Below are 18,398 nucleotides of genomic sequence, written 5' to 3' on the forward strand. Positions count from 1 at the left end.
GATGTACGATTATCGAAAAAAAAAGAAAGGGAGAAAGAATGAAATCCGTAGCGGATTTCAATAACAATCAAAACACGGACGTAACAAACGAGATGCGACGGGTTTAATAATTTACCAATTGAAAGTGCAATTACTCACCGTGCTCGCCGATAATTTCAAGTGACTGAAGGGCCCGTGAGACATACGGAGTGTATCTCAAGGGTTAATTCTGGTCGGTATACCATTGCCGAGATTTCCAGCCGATCAATCATTGACTGGTTACGCCAATGCAGCCATCTATAAAGCCACCAAAAATTAACGTGAAGCGATAATTGCCGCACCTATTCCTCGAAATATGTATACGCGATCAGCCTTGTTCATGCCTCTCCGCGATCTCTGCACTTACGAGTGAGCTCGTGCATATCGGCGTGAACGCCGTGAAACTGCGTCGTTACTTTCCGGTTATGACTCAAATAATTAATAAAACTAAATTTTCATTCTACCTAATTAAATTCAAATTTCATTACGCTGAAAGTTTCGTTTAAACACGGACAACGTGCCTCCCATTCTACCAACGTCTAGTAACGCGGATTAACCTAAATGCCATATTTTTTCGTTTACTAGTTCAAGTATGAAATAACTTTTACTCTTTCTTACGTCGGTTTCTTAATACTGTACATAAATTTCATTGAATGAATATATACATCGACTATAATTTCATTACAGACGCATGATGATGCTGATCGACGTCATGAAATAAATAAATATATATGTATAATGCGATAAAGAGAAAGAGGCAAACACAATGACACGTTCGATATAAACGATTAGTTACGGAATTTTCTGGCGATAAATTCAAGTTCGTTACGTATTAAATAAAAATTACGTTTATTTAATAATCACCGTAAGAAGCTTTATATTGAAATTAAGATCAAATTCATGTATTAAAAATGAGAAAATAATGTATCTGATTATTATCGTAATAAAGATAAACTAATGGTTATGCACAGCAAATAAGCATGTACGCTATTCTATTGATTGTTATCGTTTAAAATGAGACGACTTTATATAGCGTTAATTGTAAAAAGTAGATTAACACAAAGATGAAATGCATTTGATATAATCATCGGTCGTTTTAAAAAAAAAATATATATATATATATAAACGCAGAATAAGAACATGTATGGTAGGTACGCGGTATTTATAATTAACGATCGAACAACATACTCGCCATCAGTAGTTCTCTGTGTTCGTTAATGTACGCTGATTTCCGCTGTAGCTTCTTTATCTAACCTTCAAACCGGTTGGCCATCGTTCATCGTTATGTTGAAAAATTGCATAGTCGAATTGATTAACGAAGAAGAACAAAGCTGCTACGACAAATACAAGTTCTTCTCAAACTGTTCAATTGAAAATATCAAATCGAATATCAAGAATTATATTACAAATAACCTAACCTCGAAACGCATTCATTTACTCCTGCGCACCATCGTCAGACGATGGCGCTGTTTCTGCAATTCTTAACAAGCACATATATATTTCTTCCGCGTTGCCACAATTTCGAAATTGTACGTTTTCTTTGTCGCTTGAATCAACGTACGACGCAAATTAAAAATGTTCAAGGAACTTTGAAAAATATCGTTTCATAATTATATCTTTGGAACGCAGCTTTCGATTCTCGAACTCGCTTTGTATATCGAACGATATCATTGGTGGAGTTCAGGTAATGGCGGCGCTCGCTGCACGGGGCCCATAGGCGCGTAAATATCAGCACGGATGAGCGCCAACGAGCAAAGTAAAGAACTGGCTTTACTCTCTACTCATCTCGAAACAGAAGAGAAAGAGGGATAGAGAAGGAAACTAGTGACAAAGAACGAAAAAGAGGGGCTAGCAAATAGAAAAAGAGAAAATCGAGGGGCCGTCATAATTCCTTGAATTGAACGGCGGGTTATTCTCCACCAAGGTTACACCGACGTAGAGGTTGAACGAAGCAAGCGGGCCAAGCAAGCAGGCTAGCAACCTAGCAGGCAGACTAGCATGCAAGCAAGTAAGTAAACGAGCAAGGCAGTCAGGCAAGCCAGGCAAGCAGACAGGCAAGTTGGCTGGCAGTGAGACGCAGAGAGAAAAGCGAAAGAGGGGGCACATGACGAGTAGGATGAGAAGAGGTTGGGTAAGAGAGGAAGGAGGAAGGTAGGGAATCGATAGAACGACAAGGACGGTGCGCGAGTATATACCGCAGCACGGCAGCATCAGGCGTCGTCGACGGTATATGGAGTTGGATCAGACGGGTGGAGAGAGAGAGGAGGGTAAAAACGTTTCGAGGCGTCCCTGTCTGGCGGCGCCACCGTTGCGTCGCTGTAGAAACGTGGTACCAATGCTGCTGATGGTATATGTGTGTGAGTTAGCGGTAACGATGTAGAATAAGGGAATGTTAGTGGTAGTAGAAGTACGGTGGGGGAAACGTCAGGCTGGCAGGCTCGTGGGAGAGAGAAGTGAACGGCGGACAACGAGAGCTCATGGGGCGACAAGGAAGGGGATTGGTCGAAGCGTCGGTACGACTGGGGGGAGGAAGGAGGGCAACACGATCAGGTCGGCAGGCGGGTGAGAGAAGGAAGAATAGAGAGAGAAGGGGAGAGAGAGAGAGATGGAGGAAGAAACGTTGATGTCGAGCAGCGAGGTGAGCGAAACAGAATGAGGAGGGGAGTGGACGGGCGGTTGGTCGACAGCATGGGAGAGGGTCAGAGGGGTAAGGGGAGGTAGAGCCGACTTTATGCAGCTGCGGGACGATAACAACGATGGGCTACAGGACCGCCGCTATAGCTGGGGAAATGCCAAATGGGCTACAGGACTGTGCCGGCCTAGCTGTACGTTCGCTCGCTCGTAGTGGCATGGCGGACGGGCGGTAGAGAGAAGCAGGCAGGAAAGGCGGGAAGGAGAAAGGGATTTCAAGCGGTCGTCTCTTCTCGTCTGCCTCTGCGCTCTACCTACCTATGTATACCTACCTACCTACCCGGCCCGGGTGCTCTCTCCGGGTACTCTTCTCTCCACTGCCTGGAACGTACCGTCCTGGCCATACCTAACCTCTACTGTTTTCTGCGGCTAGCGCCCTTGCTGATGTTCCTCAACATCGGAGCACGTAGCCGCTTACGCAGACTTCGATGTCATTCATCTTGAGCGAGGTCGATTATTGTTCTCTTTCGGGTACCTTATGTCCGTACGAGTATGATGTCACGCAGTACTTAGGAGCACAGCAGCCTCTGTTAAAAACCATAGAAAAATATTGAAAATTATTTCTCTTCGCTTAATTGGTTGAATTTGTGAAAAATTTTATATTAGTTTATAATAAGTTTAATTGTTCGAAAATGAACAACCTTTCGAACGAATACGTATAACTTTTTGAAACAAAATATCTGTGCCAATGTTCAGACTATGGTTATGTAGAGTACATACTAATATTTTACCATGCATGTTTTATATCGTTGAAATGGGAGTAATTTTCCTCTTCATTTAAAAGAAACGACATTCGTTACTTAAAATAAAATTTCTCTTATAATTAATAATACTAACGAAATTTTAGAACCGTATAATAAACGTTTTATTAATAAACATCAAGAGAAGTTGAATCCACGGTTTTATAAAGCATATTATGACTTCTATGTAGCACAAAGAATACAAGCAATAACGTAGATGGTACGTGAGGAATGGGGGAATTGTATATACATATACAAGAGAAACGAGAGTGTATTCTTTATATATATGTTATATATATATACACACACACACACATATATAAAGAATACACGACCCGTAAAAATCCATATTTAAAACACCAGGACTTCACCTTCATGAGAGAAATTAATAATTCGTCCCTTTTCTTTTTTTGCTTCACAGTTTTATACCAGCCTGTCCAGAGTTCTATCTGGGAAATTTAGATTTCGTTGGAATTTCAAAAAACCATTCGAATCGATAATTCACTGTTAGAGACGAGAGGCTAATTTTTTCAAACGATCGTACCTAATTCACTCATCGTTGCCAGGCACGAGAAAAAGTAACGTTCGATTAATGCAATACAACAGAAATCTAACTTTATCATGTGTTTGAATTTGCCGCTGATTGCTGTAGGTGGATATATAGAGGCGCGAGAACAGCATGCTTTCGACAATCGTCAACGAGATACGTCGGTCCACGCAATGACGTCAGAGGCTGGTCCAATCCTGTCGAATACGTCCGTGGCCCGATCTCACCCTATTGAGCGAGAGAGAAAGGAAGATGCGGTGTATACGTACATAAGGTAAGCTAGACAAAGACGGAATGATAGGTATATAGATATCGACAGGGAGGAAAGAGACAGAGAAAGAGAGTCGCAGAGGGACGCAAGAGCCAGCAAATAAGAGCACAGTCCGACAAATAGAAGGAGAAGACAATTCGAGTTCCGCTCTCCTGCTCTTACGAGACGTTGTGCACGCTGATTCAAGCCTTGCGATATTGTTGCCAGAATTGTTCGTTATAATTTACAATGTTCAAAATATTCCTGATGTGATCGTTGAGACAAATTCTGATTTTCTATGACATATAACGCGTTTGAGCACAAATACATATAAGTATTTTTCATACATGACAAATTATTTTTCATGCAAAAGAACGAAAGAGGTTATGCGACAACGATTGAGAAAATAAAGTATCGAAACACCTATATATTTTTTATTCTATTCAAATGCCTAAACTAGAAGTTCATTAAATGTTATAGCTTTAACAAACACGATCGATAACATAAAATAATTTTAACTGTGTTTTATATTTTTACCGTTCACAAATTACGAAAGAGATTCAATGCTAGCTTGATGTTAGAGTTAGAATTTAAAATTTCCAGTAAAAATCCCGTCTTTCGAACTTCATTGCATATTTATCGACTAGCAGTAATAAATGGACTTACAAATTAGTTCTCTCTACAAAATTGTTTATTGCCACTGCGAACTAAAACGGTCAATTACTAAACGACAGATACGTGCATACTCAAACAGAAAACGATACAAGTGTTTCATTTGAAAATTAAATGTATGAAGTTATTAGCAATAAATTATAATAGTAGAGGAAAATTATTAATACGCATCTAATGTACACATATTTTCAAAAGTTTTGTATTATTATTGAAATTATTGAACTTAATTAACGAAATTAAAAATTTAGTATCCGTTTTTTTTTTTGGTATTATAGTAATACTGTGTTTATGAAATGAGATATTATTTCATTTTTCAAATTATTAATTAGAGGTTAGTAAAATATTCAAATTTACAGCAACCTCAATATTATAAATTCCATATTGAATTCAAAACTTTCAATAAAGCTTTCATATGTTTAAAATACTTGTATGTCATGAAAATTAGGCGTTATTATATGAACTTTTAGAGAGCTTTAGAAAGAGAGATTTGGGAAAGCTTTCTACATTTTATTATTTGAATATTTTTTTTATGTGATTAATAACTCCATACTTAACATTATTATATCTTTTCCAAACTACAAACATAAATAAAAGCTCATAGTATAACACGAATTGCAATATTCGTTATATGAACGAAGTTAAAATAATTTTAAATATAGAATAAATATAATCATCGGGATAACTGATAAATATAATGTTAATTTTAATATTAATGAATACATAAATACAAATACATAATAAATTGTTAAAAAATATATTATAATATAAATTAATAAAAATTTCATGGTTATTAAACGTAGATTGATTAAACTCAACATAAAATTATAATCCATAAATATATAAAATTAGCAATTATATATATATACATATAATGTAAAACTTATTGTAACAATATATACTATTATTAGTTGAAGAAAATAATAATAAACTATTAAGATTGCTAAAAAATATTGCTAATTTATGTTGTATTTAAATTATACCTAAAAATTTATTTTCAATAATAATAATAATAATAATGCACGTTTAGTTTTTTTGTTTCGTCAATTTAGATCAATAATTTCTACAATAATGTAATTAAATAAGTATTCTTAGTGAGCATATACATATGTATATATAAAACACAAGGGAGCAGTGAGAAAGTAGGTTTGGCATAGCCTACGAATAGGAATTTCTGATGTTCTAAAAGAAGCTTACATAAATATTGAAATCTGAAATACTTATCTAAATATCTTTGTGTGTTATACAAAAAAAAAAATGAGAATAATAAAAATTAAACGCACATTACGTGCAAAAATGAAAGTAAATATTATTTTACATAAGAGTTTAAACTCCAGTTATAAGCTTAGTTCGAATTGCAGTCGCTAGGCAGCGCATGCGCATATACATCTATCTTTCTCACTGAAAGTTTTTATGCAAAAGGAAAAATTGAAATTTGACGTACAGAAATCAAAATATTCTATCTTGAGTTACGAACCGCTGACAGTGTATAATTATTTGCAACAGAATTCTTTCTCACATTACATATTATGTTGGAAAAGTACGAAAATAATTAGATATAATATCGATTAATACATTAACACATACATATGTAGGTAACTATATTAATAAAGGAACAAAATTGTATTAAATCGTTATATTACTACTTACAACTTATTTTACTGAGAATGAACGAACATTTCCCTTTTCTTCGCTGTTATACTGTTCAGTAATTTAATAAATATTAATTAATCAATGAAATTAACTTTTCCAAATTTCAACATATTCACTTTTATACGGTTATAATGTTCAAACAACCTACACTAAACCAAACATTAAGATAATTTAGAAATATACTTATTTTATGGGTAATCAATTGCAATTATTGTTGATTAATTTTAAAATACTACACTTGAGAACTTAGTATAAAATGTTGTAAACCAAACGTGTAATTCCAACTTATTAATTTTTTAAAAATTGTATACTGATATGGATTTGTAAAATGTATGCAGGTACTAAAACAGTGTCAGCAGTGCCATCTGTTGATACCATAAAAAAGTATAACGGTTATAGACAGAGTCGATAATTTAAATTTATACGTATCTTTTTACTCTATACGTATTTATTAAAATTGCATCCATAAATAGAATTAAAAAATATGAAAAAGATAATAAACAGTAAAAAGTACATAAATTATTTATCAATTATTAATCAAATTAAAAAAAATCCTTTTTATTACATATTTTTAATAATAATAAAATTTAGAAATCACTTTAACCAACTTTTTTATATTGTACACATCACTGTAAAATGAATATAAAATATTTGAACGCTATACCTTTACAGATAAAAAATACCGCAGAATTTTATTAAGGTTCAGACGAGGAAATGTATCAAGGGATATGTAAAAACACTGAAAACGAATTTTCATTATTTTATTTAAAAAGACATTCGTCGTACAATATATACATAACAATTCATCTTTGGTATAGATTATCCAACACAGAAACACGTAAATTTTAATCAGAATCTCTATGCTTCCATCGACGAAGCGTGTATAAAAGACCTCTATTTTAAACAACCGTCTAAAAATTCACTTCACCATATTATGAGTATTATGATATTTGTCAACACTTAGAATCACGTCTCGGTATTCCTGACACAGATGAAATAAGTAAATTATCTGTGTTCCCGATGTAACTAAAACACAAAGAAAAGAAAAAAATATTTGTATACACTTGTACTTTGAAAAAGTAAAGGAGAAATTAAGAAAAGTTATCGTTAAAACCATTTTCAAGTATTAAACGGTCGTGGTTTCATCTTAGGATTAGATTTTACATTCGTGATACCTGGTGCCTGGGACAGAAACTGCATACACTGCATAGCAGCATGGAAATATAAATCAACATAGAAGGGCACGCTTTACCGCAAAAAGGTGTACAAAGAATAAGAGGGCGCAATTAGGTGCAATATTCGCGAAGAGAAATCATTAAATTTTAGATAATGCCGAGATAACATGTGGCAAAGCATAGCATTGAAAAGGAAGCTTATGTATTACTTGTAGCGTACGAGAAAAAGGTTTTAAAACGAACACTTAGTTGAGGCTAGGTACGCGAACTTTTTTGTACCGGTGAAAGACCTTACACTTACTTCGCGTGTAGTAAAGGCTTTCAAACAGAAGCGACTATAAAACAGTTTTTTATTCCCTTCGCATAGCATACGTTCTGTAAGAGAAAGTTTAAACGCTTGCAGCCTTTAATTTTATATAAACAAACGTCTAGTAGAGAACGTTTAGACTCGTTTATTATTTTCCAAACATGCACTCTTAAAATGTTGATATATGTGGAAAAAGAGATAGATAGATAAAGGAATAAAATTTATTTGTTGCAAAGGAAATTTATATAGAAATTAAATAACAGAGAAATAAATATGACATAATTTAATCGATAAATGAGTATATATTTGAAAAAATGTATTAAGAAAAATATTATAAGATAACATGTATAATCAACGCATAAAGTTTAAATTACACTAAGAAGTCAATTAAAATATCACAAAAAACATGTACATATATGTATGTAAATGTAAAGGTAGCAAGAACATTTCAATGTTACTAGTATTCTTTTTAATAGAATTTATATTTCTTCTTTTTAATACAAGTAGAAAAAGTATAGCATGATATATTAGAGCGTATTGAAAAATCTTTATAAATTATTTATTTAGAAAGGAAGTCTCTTATTGACACAGATTATTTGGATTTTTTAATTTCTTTAATCTTTAATGTCCTTTAATTCGTAATTTTAAATCAGTGTACCTTCAATATTAAATATTGAACCATTGCATTCGCCACTGAAACTTTTTGTATATTCTTACACGAAACATAAAACATCTTACAAGATGATTTGCATTTCCCAGTAAAAAATGGTATTTCAGCATTTTATACAAGAGAAAAGTGTCGTAGAAAAAGCAATATCTCATACGTTCGAACAATATGTATTTCAAGTACCAAATATTCGATACATCTTGTTCTTAACATTATGTCGAGGAAAAAAAAAGAATCGTATTCAGATAATATTATTGCTTCAACGGAAATTATCGTTAAAATGACGGAGACTTTTTACATCTCGATCCACTGAATTAGTTGGTTGAAAATTGATGCTCCGGTGCGCATAGTAGAATGACTAGCACTCAGGATCGATCGGGTGAAAATGCTGCTGCACCTAACATTATCGACTAGCTGAGGACAAGAGTAGCACGAACCAATTCAAGGAAACAATACCGAGAGCGGATTAGTTTTCAATCATGTACATCGGTATACTTTAATCGCAATTCTTTTATCTTTTTATGCCGTTCCTTTAACTCTATGTTGCGGACGCTAATCGTTCTTTTTTTTTTTCTTTCTTTATCCCATTATATTTAATGTAATAATATTACCACAAGAACATATACACCTAAACAAAATTTACAGTATGAAGAATATAAGGATGAGTACGCTCTGATTTCGATTCGATATCACGGTTATCCTTTCTCTTGTAAAATAAGTTTACTCGCGGAAATTCGAAGCCTTCGTTAGGAACAATGAAATAAAAGTCGAACGCTCGAATTCTAATTGCAAAATTCATTTATTTTGCTCTACGAATGCAGTCAAGAGTTCAGAGAGAACAGAATCCTCAATCCTTTTCTTTTCCTGTACAGTGCATACCGTTTCGGAGTCAGTAATGTGTTACTCTTCGTTCAATAAAATGTGTGTTAAGATCCGATGATCGTCGAACTTGATACGATGAAATAGAACTGAGTTTTGTGCCCCTGCCATGTAATACACACACGCACGCACACATACATATTACACACATACGTTAATTGTTTAGAGAACACTGGAAAATAGTAATTTTTCTACAGATGATCTCGTGTAATAAAGAAGAAAAGAAAAAGTATTTAAAATACTTGACTGAGAAAGAAAGGCAACGGAGCAGTCTCTTAGAGGATACGAGTCTTTAAGGATCTCCGTCGAAGGTTATCGTTAAAAAGTATCAATTAAGTCCGTACATTCTCTCCTACACTTATATTGACATGTTACATAAAATAGCCAATGAATTACAAATAATAATCGCTAATCGATACGAAGCTATTGTTTATTAGTATTCCCTATCTCGGTACTTAATGTATCTCGGTATCTAAGGTATTTTGAAAGGACGACAAATCTTATGCATACAATTTAAGTAGCTGTACGACTTGTAAGCCGCAAGAAAACGTATTCTTGATGGATTTCACGTTATTCGGTTCGCTTACAAGATCTACAACCATTATTACTGATAAAATGTGTCACGAGTAAAAATAATATCTATATGTAGATATTTACATATAAATGTCATTTTTACTACACTATAGTATATATATATATATATACACACACACAGTATACATGTATATATACGTATACATGTATAAGCGACACATTCGTTTCATCTCATTTTTAACAAAATAAAAAGCATCAACGTTTTATTAGTGATTTACGATTGACTTGACGAATATCCAATATTATATCATGAAAAGATAATAAATAACAAGGCAGTGTACGACGGCCATGCAACCATATGCGAATAATAACATAATAAAGCTGCAATGACATACATCTTAGAGTATGGTCGCATCAAATCGAGTATCAAACTTTGATTAAAGATGTCAAAGTTGACACGTCACATGTAAACAAATTTTAACGTTTTAACTTACAAACGCTTCTTAATTTAACGCTTTGCGGTTCATAGTCATATTGAAAAAAAAACAAATAATTTATTCGATTGAATTTTACATGATCAATACATTACATTCTCATTTGTCGTATCGCGTGTTATCCAATTAGTTTTGTCAGAATACTTCAAGTTCGATACCTGTAAATAATACTTATGAATCAAACCGCAAAGAGTTAACGATCCCTAAACTTAGAACATCAACGACGCTATTTTACGTTAATTAAACATGATCGTGTACGTTTGAAGAAAAAATACTAAGGTTCGTTGAAATCGAGCACTCGAATAAAAATAAAAGAAAAAGCAAGTAAAGAGCAATTATACGTCGCAAATTACCAATATGTACTTCGGTTCTTCCGACTATCGACGCAAGAACAAGAATGGATGTGATATGGGAATGATGATATCTGATGATGCCGTGAAAGTCAGCCGAGAAGAACTTCATACATATTGTCAGTTAGCGTCCAAAGATCTGAATTTTATCGTACTGATTGGCAGAGTCAGTTCACATTTTTAAATACCATATTAATAGACAGAATATAAAAATATAAGGTATTTACCAAAAGAACAATTAAAAAATTCGTTATGGCAAAATGTCGGCAGTTTACAATCGTTAACGCTTCGGGGCTGTTAACATCGAGCTTTTTAGTATTTTTTGTTAATCATCGTTAACAGAGGTGACCCTAAAAATTTCAATAAAATCATTCAATCGTTGCAGTTGAGCATTTTCGGGCACACTTATGTTATCGATTATGCATTCGATGAATTTGCAATAGTACTAGATTTTATAATATCAATTGGAAATTTTCCTTATATATCTGACTTAAGGATAAGTTATTGTGTAGGATCAAATCGAACATCGGCAACGGTCTTATCCGCTCTGATATATCCTCGGATATATTTCATCGTGAAACGAGGACTATCAAGCATACAAGATTCAAATTCCGTTTCAGGTAATAAATGGAGATCATTATTTTTTAACAATCTCTATTCTCTTTCTATCAATTCATGATGAATCGTGCAACGCCAAAAAAAAAAAAATATTACTGAGTATTGAAATGGTTTTTGTTTTAAGGACACCTTATAAATAAATGCGAGGTCTGTCAAGTGTCCTGTAAAATATGCATTCGTTTAAAGTCTCACAATCGTTTAAGGTTCAAAGTCTCATAATCGTTACTGACTATATGTGCACTTATAGATAACAAGTCTAGAACACGCTGACGTCACAATTCGTTTATTTCATTTATTCGCTTTTGTGGATCGCTGAGCTTTTCTAGCATAGCCGCTGGCGAAGAAGGGAAACGAACCAAAATAAAAAAACAGAAAGAAGAAAATACGGAAGCTTCGATTGCTTATTATACTGTCTACAGTCTACAGTCTTCACAGTGTCTTCAATCAGGCAGGATGTATATTAATTTGAATAAAAATAGTAGTATTAATACGATAATCTGCCAAAGGAATTACTATAGGTGAATAACAAATGAATTGTTTTAAATTCCCTATGTCTATCAGCATATCGTTAAATCACAGTCAATTTTGCAGGAATGGATAATAAATAAATAATCGAGTTCTTGTCAAATTCGGAAAATAATTTACGAATCCTAAAAAGAAAGAAAAGAAACTGTCGGGAAAAAAGCGGTCATTTCATAGAAAAAATGTTTACATTATCAATCCGTAGGAATAAATGAATAAATTTTCAAACCGAAGTGTTTTTCCTTCTAATCGGATTGTTCTATATTAAATACATTTTATATAACTAATAAAATAATGATTACGTGCAATACACCATTGTTACAGTCATATCATTGACCATATACGAATGTCATGATTTTTATAGGACATTAATAAATGCAACACAAAACTTCCAATCGCTCAAAATCAACTTAATATCGATAAAATGTTAATTATGATACACAATATAAAATACAGAAATACGCAATGCATATAGGCCAACATCATTCTAAGCTAGAAGTATATGTTTCGATAAATAAATGTCAAAAAAGCAAAAAAGAAAAAAAGAACAGGAATATGATATTACATTATAGTAAGTCGCACAACGTTCCTCACAACGCGAAAAAATATATCTAATATAGTCGAATAAAATTCATTGTAAAACACAGTTTATCGATAGTAAGTGTAGACTTATGATTCAAAGATCACTGTGTTACTATCAGTTTATAAAATTAAGTACACAAGAGAGTATGCAAAAATTATATCGTATAGTCTAAAGCCAGCGACTTTTCGAGGCATTACCAATTCAGTCTTAAAATCATATATAATCAAAGTTCCCTGATTGTTGTTAGAAACTAAAATAGTGATCAGATCTTTAAACATTATATGTATAATTATAGAAAAATCTTCAAACTGATGAATTAGTTCATTTGGCACAAAGTACATTCGGTATTTTAGCATACTCCAACTATGATGAATTTGCTATCCTATAGATGTTCATACCGTAACATTTCGTTTAGGCAATACAAAAGAAGGATACACATCATAAAATGTAATAGAAAACAAAAAATCAAAAATACTTTTTAGTCTGATAACAGCGAATGACATTTTCGATTATCTCTGGGTCGATTTAAATTAAGTATAGGTATATAATCTGTCTACTATAAAAAATACATTTGTGTAGACAAACCAAAAATGGCAGGACAAAGTATAACGAAATAAATTAAGCAAGTGAAATAGGAACTGAGTGTTCGTGAATTTTTAAAGAATTTTCTATTTAACATAATCGACAAGCATGCGATATATCAAACTGTAACATTAGAAAAGATAATCGAACGTGAAACACGCTGTATATGTTGCATCATCGTCTTCCTTCACATTTGTTGAAGAAATAGAAATCTTATGAACTGTATTTTAAATTAACGTATTACATCTTTAACGTCGTACGATTTATGTAAGGTGTAGGGAGCCAACTTTTCAGTTTATATCTGCGGATAAGTATTGTGGGTTGGGGTTATGTATGAAGGACTTCTTAAAATGTATAAGAACAAGATTAAGACGTCGCAGCTACAACTACAGGGGGAACAACGTCAGGTTCGCCGGCACCATCGGCTACTGCAGAATCAACGACCTTTTTGACTTTTATAGATTCTGCACTAGTCTCAGAGGAACTCTCTGGTTCACCATTTTGCGCAGATGTACTACCGCTCGTTGACGAATTAACATTTTCATTCGATGACCCCTCGTTTAGTCCATTTCTCTGTAATTTATCATCTGACAGTGGCACATCTGTATCTCCGTTTTGTGTTGTACCATTTAATTTTTTCTTTTCAGAATCCACTGTATTCGTTTCTTTTGTTTCATCCGCTACAGTTTCTTCTTTCGTTGGTTTCTCTGTCAATTCCTGTTTTGATGCTTCTGCACTTACTTGTTTTTCTGCATCGTTTGCAGACGTTGTTGTTTCCTCGGTTTCTTTCGTTTTAGGGGATTTTACGTTAGTCAATTCTGTTTCTGTTTCAGATTTTGTTTCTTTAGCTACTTCTGTCGTATTTTTAATTTCAGTGTTTGTATCTGCTTTGCTACTAGTAGCTTCTGGCTCTGTTATCGTTGGCGCAGTAATTTTTTCTACACTTGTCAATGGTACATTACCATTTTCTGCAGGTTTTTCTTCTGTCTTAGTGGTTTCTTGCGCAGGTTTTACCGAAGATTCATTTTCTGATGTTTTAGTTTCTGTTATACTAGGAGTAATTACAACTTTTTCAGTGGATTCCTCTTTCGTTTCTTTTTCTGGTTTATTAGCACATTCTTCTGATTTTTCGTCTATACTGTTACTGTCCTTCTCTTTTGATGCAGTTTCAGTAGGTTTTACCTCTGACACTTTCACCTCGTCAGATTTAGTTTCTTTAACAGTATTTGACGATTCTTCAGTCTTATTCTCTGTAATAGAAACTTCTTCAGACTTTGATTTAGGCTCACTCATTCCAACGTCCAAGGGGTCATTCGCAGTAGGAGTTGCCTCTGGGATAGATTCTACAGATTTCTCTGTATCTATTGGCTTTTCTACTTTTTCAGAAATCGCAGACTTCTCATCATCTTTTGAAGGTATTGCTACTGATTCGGCGTTACTACTCACGTCAGCTTGCACATTTTCGGAAGTGTCTAGTTTTGTACTCACCTCTGATGGCTGAAGTTCTACCTTTTCAGCTGTATTTTCCAGCTTTTCAGTGTTTGGTGCATCTTTTGTATCGATAACCATTGGCTCTTCCATTTTCACGTCTGTGATTGGAGCTTCCTTTTGTTGCTGATCTTTTATACATTCTTTTGCTTCTTCTTGAACAGCTTCTTTTGCTTCTACTTTGTCGGACATTTCAACATCTTCGGAAGTATCCATTGGTTCACTAACATCAGATGTACTCTTACTTTTATTTTCTTGAACTTCCGTAGTTTCTAACTTTTGTCGTTTTGTAGAAGTTTGAAACGTTAAATCTAGGAATGACTTAATAGTTGTGGATGCCACTCTTTCTTCATCTGTAAGAGGAGCATTGCCTTCACGCAGTACTATAGCCGTTGATAAGCCTGCTTCTTTCGCAGCAGCAGCTTCTATAATAGAAAAACATAAGAATTAGTATCTATTCATGAGTATCACTACGGTTTGTAAATGCTAATATATCACGATATACATAGTGACTAACCTTTGACAACATCAGTTAAGAAAATTACGCTTGATGGTTCAGCTCCAATTTTATTTAATATATTTTTATAACTACTTGATTCTTGTTTTGCACCTACTTCAGTATCAAAATAACCACTGAAATACTAAAACATACACAACAATATAGTGTTATACTTTATATAAACTATATAATAAAATATAATATAAATAATTTATTACATTCAACGCTCATACAGTTATAAGTACTGGCATCTATAACAGGTAAACTGTAATAAAGTACCTTAAGTAAGTCACCGTGTATAGAATGTCCAAATAGAAGTTTTTGTGCTTCGACACTACCACTTGAATAAATATAGACTTTTTTACCATCGCTCGTCCACGATTCTAGTGCTTTCGGTACATCTTCATAAACACTATACAAATAATTCATTTATCATTTGGTGAATCATTTTTAATTGTTCATTATGTTATAAATTGTTTATCATAATTGTAGTGATATATTTATGCCAAACTGAAGTGAGCTCTTACACAACATATTCACCTCACTACATATGGTGTTTATATTATTTAGCTATATATCATTATTTATCTTTAAACTCTTTTTAGATATATAGCATTTTCCTTTGATATTAAGATATAATAGTTAGCAATAAATTACGAAATATATTCAGGGATATTTATAGTAGGCTTACAGATAAACTTTTTATAAGCATACTATTGAAAATGTATCATATTTCATAATTACATATATCATAATCACATTTTTTACATGTACTAATTTTAAATATTGAATTTTGGAACCTGAAAATGTTATTGTTGTAAATTCTAATGAGAAGAAACTATCAGAAACTCACTGTGCTTTAATTGTTCCAGAATTATAAGCTTCATGCCACATGTGCCCCTGCAATTGTTTCAATGCACCAGTTTTTCGATCACCATCCATTTGCCATAATATATTTTTTATAAGTGATTTTCTCTCTTCTTCTGCATTAGTACCAGTAATTGGTACAAAACCATCAATTTTATCTTCTTCATCTTTTTTTGCCTACAATCAAAATATTGAATATTTAAACACAATGCTTTCTTTATTAACAAAATCACACACATGAAATTTATTTTAAATAATAAATAAAAGTTATTATAAATATTATATTATATCTTCAAAAATATCATTATTTTTAAAGGAATATATAACCAAATAATTATAAAATAGTTATCCCAATTTATATTTTTTTAAAATTGTATTTTTTATTTATAATAAACATTCTTGTATTCAATTCTATTTTTGTTTTAAATTTCTTTTTACTATATTATTTATATTTATCTTAAACATATGTCATAACATTAGAATAAATTTATTATAAGAAAATGAGTTTTAGAATGTCAAATAATATGAAATAACATATAATAATATAAAACTTCAATAACTAGAAAAGTAAAATGTGTATGTTAAATAAAATTCTAAAAGAATAATCAAATAACAATAAACAAATGAATATTCAATGATTTGATCCAAAGAAAATTATATTTATATAATTTGAAGAATAAATATAGTATTAAAAATTTATTTAGCTCCAATCTCAAGCTTTATAAATGTGTAATCTGGATATCAAACTTCTGGGACAAAGAATGTTCCCAGGTCAATGTCTAGCAGTAAGCAGCTGCCTCTTACCTGTCATGCTATTGGTCACTCTCTAAAATACACCACTAAAAGTTGAATCACTAAATTTACTGTACTGAATTAAGATTTTAACAACAAAAGAAAGACATTTAAAACATAAATAAAAGAGTAGTACAACATATATATATATATATATATATATATATATATATGTACATATACATTTACTATAAACAATCCATGTCATTCAAGTATCATAATTCTTTATATTATCCTCCAATATTTTAATATTTCAATATTGATTGATAAAACGGTCATTTTTACATACAATAATTACGTTAATATTCAATTGTTTCCAATATTTACCTGCTCCTTTAATTTTTCAAAGTCTTGTTTGAATTCTTCATCCTCCCATTTAGTTTCAATATATTTCTTTAAATTCTCTCGTACATAAGGAAAAAGTGTGTCCTGAAAGGAAGGTAAACGTGAATGTGGTGTGTGCTCGTCGATCGAATTAACTGTGCGATGCGCCGTTACGGTTTCCGTTATTTTGAAAAATCGCATGTGTAATTATGTTACGCACAGTGATGCTTTCGTAGCTAAATAATTCATGTTTCGAATGTGCAGAATTTTTTAAATGTTTATTTAGTTTGTTTTCATTTACAACATGTTAAAAGTAAGAACCTCAACATTTCGCAAAAAAAAAAAAGAACATTAACAGTAAAAGTAAACAAATATAAAAATGTTAATGTTCGAAATAAGAAAGTTCGACATGATTTATATGATATTTTATTCGCTTTAGATTAGACGAAAGCATCTATTGCCTGCCATGAAACTCGCTGTCTCACGAACAGGGAACCTGAAACTGGATTTCAGCCGGCATAGTAAATGCTGAGAGAGAACACACACACACAATACGCGCGAAACTATAATCCACAAATTTTTTTTCGTACAGTGACTCTATGATAACGTTCGGAAATTTCTCTGCGAGATATTAGCTGTGTGGAAAATTTTGATCATTAGGTAATGTCAGAGAATGTGTTGGAAAACCGATGAAATGCGAGAACTGTAGGGCGCGTTCTGCCTCACGGCCATAGTCTTTGTTACCTTCACGAAGCTTATGCTCGTCGTGGTGCCTTCGATGTCAATTAAGATCACCATTTCCGACAATAAAGTTTCCTCTTGATCCTGAGTACGTTTTTCCCCGGCCATTTTTACGACTGACTCGCCTTCGACCGTAGGATAAATAACAAATATATCACCTCAGTACGCTCAAGCACGATGTATATGTCGACGCGTTCTTGTTGAGAGCCGGCGAGTGAATTCGTTCCTCGTTCTGCGCCGGTGTGTGTGCGAAGCTGCCTCTCCCTTCACCCCTACTTGTGCTGAGCAACCAGGATCGTATTTATCATGCTTATTCTCGATTGCATTACCATTAAACTCCCTATTATTTTTTCCATTAAATAGTTGCAATTTTTACAGCTGTACATAAACTTTCATAATATTTTAGTT

The 18,398-nt window shown here is 32.9% G+C and overlaps 1 protein-coding gene and 2 long non-coding RNA genes across 4 annotated transcripts; 2 read left to right on the top strand and 1 right to left on the bottom strand.

The window, feature by feature from the left end:
• The first annotated feature begins 518 nt into the window (after nucleotides 1-518).
• Nucleotides 519-992, top strand: LOC132915053 (uncharacterized). The gene is made up of 2 exons (XR_009659768.1): nucleotides 519-608; nucleotides 706-992. It is a non-coding gene; the product is annotated as an uncharacterized LOC132915053 (long non-coding RNA).
• Nucleotides 993-3,020: 2,028 nt separating this feature from the next.
• Nucleotides 3,021-4,594, top strand: LOC132915050 (uncharacterized). Its single transcript, XR_009659765.1, has 3 exons — nucleotides 3,021-3,158; nucleotides 3,871-4,027; nucleotides 4,102-4,594. It is a non-coding gene; the product is annotated as an uncharacterized LOC132915050 (long non-coding RNA).
• A 2,721-nt stretch (nucleotides 4,595-7,315) lies between these two features.
• LOC132915232 (enolase-phosphatase E1) lies at nucleotides 7,316-18,231 on the bottom strand. Of its 2 annotated transcripts, none has more exons than XM_060975014.1 (7): nucleotides 17,994-18,231; nucleotides 17,253-17,354; nucleotides 16,120-16,310; nucleotides 15,546-15,678; nucleotides 15,285-15,408; nucleotides 7,744-15,192; nucleotides 7,316-7,594 (listed from the first exon to the last, which is right to left on the bottom strand). In XM_060975014.1, the coding sequence occupies exons 1-6, from the start codon at nucleotides 18,096-18,098 to the stop codon at nucleotides 13,646-13,648; spliced, it is 2,202 nt and encodes a 733-aa protein (XP_060830997.1). In that variant the 5' UTR covers nucleotides 18,099-18,231; the 3' UTR covers nucleotides 7,316-7,594; nucleotides 7,744-13,645. The 2 variants fall into 2 exon arrangements, with proteins under 2 accessions (XP_060830997.1, XP_060830996.1); XM_060975013.1 differs by having other exon boundaries at nucleotides 7,683-15,192.
• Between the last annotated feature and the right edge of the window lie 167 nt (nucleotides 18,232-18,398).

Source organism: Bombus pascuorum, chromosome 16 (genome assembly GCF_905332965.1).
Source record: "Bombus pascuorum chromosome 16, iyBomPasc1.1, whole genome shotgun sequence".
Lineage (NCBI taxonomy): Eukaryota > Metazoa > Arthropoda > Insecta > Hymenoptera > Apidae > Bombus > Bombus pascuorum.